Here is a 6,913-nt window from a genome sequence, read left to right as displayed (position 1 = left end):
ATCCTATATTCCACCTCAAAATTTGGAAGTTTCTCTTAGGGATGGTAGAAGTAGTATGGCACGAGTTGAGGATATGTTATAGAAGATAATGAAGAGGTTTGATGCTAGTGATGAGCATGCTATGGAATTGAGAAGTTATCTGGTGAACATTGGGCAAAAGGTGGATGCACATGCTGTCTCGATTAAGAATCTTGAGTCATAAATAGACCAATTATCCATTACTATGAACCCTCGCCAACCAGACACTCCTTCTAGAAATACCATCCAAAATCCTAAATATGATGGCAATTGAATGGAAGTTACTACTCGAGGATGTAAGCAATCTATTGATCCACCTATGCCATATATGGTAGAAGATTAGATGAGAAAATTCAAAGATGTGGTGGAAAGTAGTGGAGAATTGGTGGAAAAAACGGCGAAAGAAGTAGAGGTACTTCAGAAAATGGCCCTCGTTCCTAGACCTCCACCACCATTCCCTCAGAGATTAGTGAAGAATACTGGGGATGGTAAATACTGTTATTCTATCACCATGTTGAAACAACTTTCCATCAATGTCCGGTTGATAGAAGCTATGGAACAAATGCCCGGTTATGCTAAATTTATGAAGGATATGGTTACAAAGAAAAGATCAGTAAATTTTGAGGATGATGACCGAATGCAGCATTGTAGTGATATTGCTACAAGGTCTCTTGTGCAGAAAAAGGAAGATCTGGGCTCTTTCGATATTCCATGTACCATCAGATTATTACATTTTGCTAAAGCACTATGTGATCTAGGTTCTAGCATAAACCTCATGCCTCTTTCCATTTATAAGAAATTGAGTTTGGTTGACCCAAAGCCTACTGCAATGTGGTTACTGATGTCCGATCGAACAGTGAAGAATACCATTGGGATACTCCGTGATGTGCTCGTGAAAGTGGACTCATTTATATTTCCAGCCGATTTTGTGATTCTTGATTGTGAGGTAGACTTTGAGGTTCTTATTATTATTGGGAGGCCGTTCCTTGCCACTGGTTGTGCCTTGGTTGATATGGAGAAAGAGTGGTGAAGTCTAAACAGTATCTGCTATATCCTATTCGGTTAAGAGTATGTCTGAGGTACAAATCGAAGAACGCCTAGGTGTCGAGGCTCTATTGGCAGTGATCATGAATTTTTCAAGTGATGGTGTTGGAATGTATGCGTCCACTTATCAGTCAAGGACCAGGTTCCTTGACTTGCAAGAACAGTAACTAAAGTTACGTCAACTTTTTCGATGGGAACACATCCTCAGTACAATTATAATAACGAACAGTAAAATAAGTGCTGAAAGTAAAGATTGAACAAGCAACTTTACATGGAACCTCATTGCTCAAGAGAAGAAAATCACGACCTGTCTCAACAGGACTTTTGGAGATGCGTTTCACTAATGATCTAACAAGTAAAAAGAAACCAGTTTTATAACAAGAGACTAGCCTGCTAATCTCTATGCTAAGTAATACTTCTTATCACTTTGCTAAGCAAGAGTAAGTACAACACTACCCACTATACTAACCCTCACTGCTTAATATATATTTTCCAAGAGGATACCACACCGCCCACTAACCCCCACCCTTTGGACGATTTAGATTTTGACTAAGCAACAAAAATGTTGCCCACTAAATCACCTAACTCTAGATGACTTAGACTTCGAGAAATCGAAACAAGATCTGTATCCTTTATAGATTAGGACCAGATTTACAATGTAAGCACATAAGACACCAAGCTCTAAATACAACAAGACTCTTTAGCACTCCTTCTGGTCCCTTGTTGATATGAGCAGTGTTCTTCCTTGAAGACGGCCTTCACTTTTCAAACATATGAATTTTGAGAGAAAATCAAAGTTAAGTTTGCCAAGTCTTGAATTTGTGTTTGTTGGAAAGAGATAATATAATTCACGACAAATTTGGTGAAACCATCCCATTGGCTGAAGGCCTACTATTGGAAAATTTGTGAACCTACCGCATCAGAGGTGGCAACTTTTCTGACATTTGTCTTTTCACCTTATCACGTCGCAGACTTGAAGGATCAAGTACCTTAAAAACTTATTTGTGAGTTCTTGAAAAGGCTTGTCGGCAGACTTCCTTCTTTGGATGAATGAATATAATATGGTGTTTTTCATGCTAAAAATATCAAACACAAAATTATTATCCGTTGGACAAACACTCTCCTCCATTCTAATTGATGTAGTACACTGACACCTCACCAACCTCTAACGTGACAGCTTTACAGCTTTAACAATTTATGTATCTAATGGAGGAAACTCTACTTGGGACCAGATCCCTATGTGAGATACTAAACAATACAATATCGTCTATGCTTCTTATTAGTGTAAGACACTGCACTTTTAACCTACCACCTGACATGAAAGATTTTATCGTTGTACCCCATTTATATCTGAACGAGAGCATTTTGCCAGGGACCAGGTCCCCGCATTTGTGAGGATTACCAAAACACCTAGAATATAACAGATGGTATTGAAGAGTCTGGGTCTTTGGTTGCGGCACTTGAATGAAATGAATATCGGTCCAAACCAAAAAACTTAGAGTTAGATATGAAGCATCACGAGTCTCCACCCGTGAGACTATTGAGGAGGCTCCAAAATTAGAGATTAAGGCTCTACCACCTTATCTGGGGTATGTATTCTTGGGGAGAGATAACACTTTGCCGATAATCATTGTAGCAGATTTGAATGTACAAAAAGTAGAGTGTCTTGTAGAAGTTCTCAAGAAATTCAAACGAGCCATTGGTTGAATTTTTGCGGACATTATTGGGATCCCTCCCAGTATTTATTTACACAAAATCCAACTCATGCACGATCACAGGCGAAGTATTGATTACTAGAGACGTTTGAATCCATCCATGCAAGAAGTAGTAAAGAATGAGATCATTAAGTGGTTTGATACAAGAGTCATATATCTTATTGTAGATAGTAGTAAGGTAGTCCCTATTTAGTGTGTGCCCAAAAAAGAGGGAATGACTGTAGTGACTAATGAGAGGAACGAGCTTGTTCCAATGAGGCCGGTGACCGGATGGAGAGTTTGCATGGATTATCAAAAGTTGAATGCATGGACTGAGAAGGATCATTTTCCTATGCCATTTTTAAACCACCTTCCAATGATGTATGATGTCTATATTCTCTTATATGGTACAGGACACTATTGAGTTGTTCATGGATGACTCTTACTGGTGTTTGAGTTACTTTGCCAAGGTTTTCTAAAGTTGTGAAGATTTCAATCTTGAGCTTAATTGGGAAAAATGTCACTTTATGGTGAAAGAAGGTATAGTATTGGGCCATTGCATCTCAGAGAAGGGGATAGAGGTTAATCGAGCGAAAGTTGAAGTTATAGAGTGTCTCCCCCACCCATATCTATAAAAGGTGTGAGATGTTTTCTGGGACATACAGGCTTTTACAGGATGTTTGTTAAGGATTTTTTAAAAGTTGCACATCCTCTATGGAAATTACTTGAGAAGGAATGTAGGTTCTATTTTGATGAATCTTGTCTGAAAGCATTTGGAGATTTGAAGGTGAAGTTGGTGTTTGCGTCCATTATTATTTCCCCAGATTGTAGTGAGCCATTTGAGGTGATGTGTGATGCTAGTTGGGTTTCTCTTGGCATGATATCGGGATAGAGAAGGGATAAAATCATTTACCCCATTTATTATGCAAGTAAAATCCCGAATAAAGCCCAAAAGAACTATACTATGACTGAGCAAGAGCTTTTTGCAGTAGTGTTTGCGTTCAAAAAATTTTGCTCCTATTTGCTTGGCACAAGGGTCATAGTACATACTGACCACTCTGCTTTGAGGTACTTGATGTCAAAAAAAGATGTGAAGCCACAGTTGCTTAGATGGTTTCTATTATTAAAAGAGTATGATTTTGAGGTAAAAGATAGAAAAGGGACTCAAAATCAAGTTGTGATCACTTGTCTAGATTAGAGGATGAAATTATGCGAGAATTGGGTGAAAAGGCTGAAATTGTTGATACCTTCCCTGATGAGCATATATTGACCGCTTCGCATGATTCGATTTCATTGTTCTCCTATTTTGAGAATTATCTGGTTAATGATATAGTCCAATCGGACCTATCCTTCCATTAGAGGAAGAATTTCATGTGTGATGTGAAAAAGTTCTTTTGGCATAGGCCTTACTTATACCGGAGTTGTGCTGATGGGATTATTCACCGTTGTGTGCCGGAAGATGAGATGTTAAGTGATTTTGAGGCATGTCACTCCTCGCTTGTGGGTGGGAACCATAGAGGTATCCGGATTACCCATAAGATTTTTTAGTGTGAATATTATTGAATAACCATTCACCAAGATGCTCACGAGTTCACCAAATAATGTGATAAGTGCCAAAGAGATGGAGGAATTTCGAAGAGGTAAGAGCTGCCTTTAAATCCTATTTTGGTGATTGAGTTGTTTGATGTTTGGGGTGTTGATTATATGGGGACATTTGTGAGTTCTCATGGGATGAAGTATATACTTGTGGCGGTAGAGTACGTGTCAAAATGAGTGAAAGCTATAGCGCTTTCTAACAATGAAGGGAAGAGTGTCACAACATTCTTAAAAAAGAACATCTTCTCCAGATTTGGCACACCTAGGGCCATTATTAGTAATGGTGGATATCGCTTTTGCAATAATTTTATCAAATTCCTATAGAATAAATATGGGATTCACCATAATATGTCCACTCCTTTATCATCCCCAGATGAGTGGGCAAGTAGAAGTGTCAAATCGAGAAATCAAGCAAATTTTGTCGAAAATGGTGAATGCAAATAGAACGGATTGGTCAAGAGGATCAGTGATGCTCTTTGGGCCTACCGGACTGCTATAAGACTCCATAGGTATGTCTCCATACCAACTTGTGTAAGGGAAGGCTTGTCACTTACCAGTCGAGTTAGAGCACAATGCCATGTGGGCTATGAAGAATTTGAAGATGGATTGGAATGAAGCGGTGGAACAGAGATTTAATGGGTTAAATGAGCTTGATGAGTTTAGCCTAAAAGCATATGAAAATCCATCCATCTACAAAGACAAGATGAAGAAGTACCACGACTAAAACATTGAGAAGCGAGAATTTGCAGTTGGGGACTTGGTACTTCTATACAAATATGGGCTACGCTTGTTTTCGGGCAAACTCAAATCCAAGTGGACGGAACCATTCCTTATCACCTAAATGTTTCCACATGGAGGAGTTGAGTTGGAGAATAAAGAGGGTGCAAAGTTCAGAGTCAACGGGCAAAGGATCAAGATCTACGTAGGGAATGTGGAGAGTGCCCATGAAATTGTTGAGACATATCGCCTTGATGAACTCTAAGTAATCAAGCATCTTGTGCCGTGCCGCGACGTTAAATCAAGCGCTTCTTGGAGGCAACCCAAGGTTTAGCCTCTATCCAATGATAGGTTTCTGTTTTCCTTGTTGGAATAGTCACATAATCTTGTTTCACTTTGTTTTGCTCATCCTCATGTTATATATATATATATATATATATATATATATATATATATATATATATATATATATATATATATATATATATATATTATAATTTTTTATATTATTATTATTATTATTATTAGTAGTAGTAGTAGTAGTGTTGGCTAGAGATTATTTTAGGGTCCGTGTCACAAAGGAGTCCAGAAAAATACAAAAAGAATAGGTTAATGAGTGTTACGAATGTAGGGATAAAAACCAAAATTTTGCAAAAAATGGTCTGGTGCACTGATCTACGGACACCATCGATGAGTCGTCTTTCAATCGATGGACCGTCGATGGCGCCAATAGATCCAGGTATGTCTAAAAAAATTTCTAAGTCTTGTTGCAATAGACATTCTAGTCGACAGACCATCAACGGGGTTTTGTTGGTGCAAAGTGTCAGTGACCCAACCCGATCGGTAATATTAAAAGTTAAAACCATTTATTATTCCAAAATCTTTTGAAATTTTTTCCCAACTGTTTCTCCTCCATTATTTCCTTTCTTTTTCATCAAACATCATACTTCTTACTTCCATAATATCTAGATTTGTTCAAATTACCCAAATTTCCAAAACCCTCTTCTTCCCAGAAATTCCCAATTTCTCCCATTGATTTCTCCAATCGGTGTTCAAGTCGGGCACATGGGTTCTTGCAAGGATCATCGTCCCAATCACTCTACTACGATTATCAGGTATTTTGACTCCCTTTGCGTTATGAATTTTCTGTCATACATTAATGGAAATGAAAATTAGAAAGTGGGTCTTCACTTAGGGAATAAAATTGGTTGCTTTTGCTTGTTGAAACTAGTACAAAATGTCCCTTAGAATGATAGGAAGTGAGTGGGTTGTGGTGTAATCTTTTTAAAATGTGTTTATGATAGTAATGATAGGCTTTCCGACTGAGGGTTTGGTAGCATAGATGAAATAAAGCATGAATCTTGTGAAATGGAACTCTAAGAATGAAGAATGTCTCTTTTGATTGTTGTTATGTGTTAGGTAAACTTGTGTGGCTCTTCAAAGGTGTCAAAATGGGGAATTGGAAACAAGGCCTAAAAACTGTCTCAGGACAATAGAAAGAGAGCCCGTCGAAAGACCATTGATGGATTGACGGGCCGTCAATGGGATCCGTTAATCGACCAACTTTTAAATATTTTTAAGCTGAGATGACGGAAGTGGACTATGGTCCATCATTTAATCGATGGACTATTCTGCATGTTCATCATTTTATTTAGAGATTCTTTTGTGATAGATTTTAAAAATTATTTTTTGTCTTAGACGATAGAAGTGGACTACAATTCGTCAATTGATCGACGGGCCATTGTGCACATCTGTCGTCTCGAACTAAGAGGTCTAAAGAAGTAAGCTGAATAGATTCTAAGTGTCCAATGACGGACCTATCGACAAACTGTCGATTCATCGAC

At 38.2% G+C, this 6,913-nt stretch overlaps 1 protein-coding gene across 1 annotated transcript; it reads left to right on the top strand.

The window, feature by feature from the left end:
* The first annotated feature begins 361 nt into the window (after positions 1 to 361).
* Positions 362 to 1,048, top strand: LOC138347401 (uncharacterized). The gene has a single exon (XM_069295700.1). It carries the CDS (start codon positions 362 to 364, stop codon positions 1,046 to 1,048), a length of 687 nt encoding a protein of 228 aa, XP_069151801.1.
* The last annotated feature ends 5,865 nt before the right edge of the window (positions 1,049 to 6,913 follow it).

The sequence above is a fragment of the Solanum lycopersicum genome, chromosome 3, assembly GCF_036512215.1.
Source record: "Solanum lycopersicum chromosome 3, SLM_r2.1".
NCBI lineage: Eukaryota > Viridiplantae > Streptophyta > Magnoliopsida > Solanales > Solanaceae > Solanum > Solanum lycopersicum.
This window is presented reverse-complemented; position numbering and strand designations above follow the sequence as displayed.

Coding starts and splice junctions, on each gene's coding strand:
- LOC138347401 (XM_069295700.1), top strand. CDS start 362: ATGAGAAAATTCAAAGATGTGGTGGAAAGTAGTGGAGAATTGGTGGAA.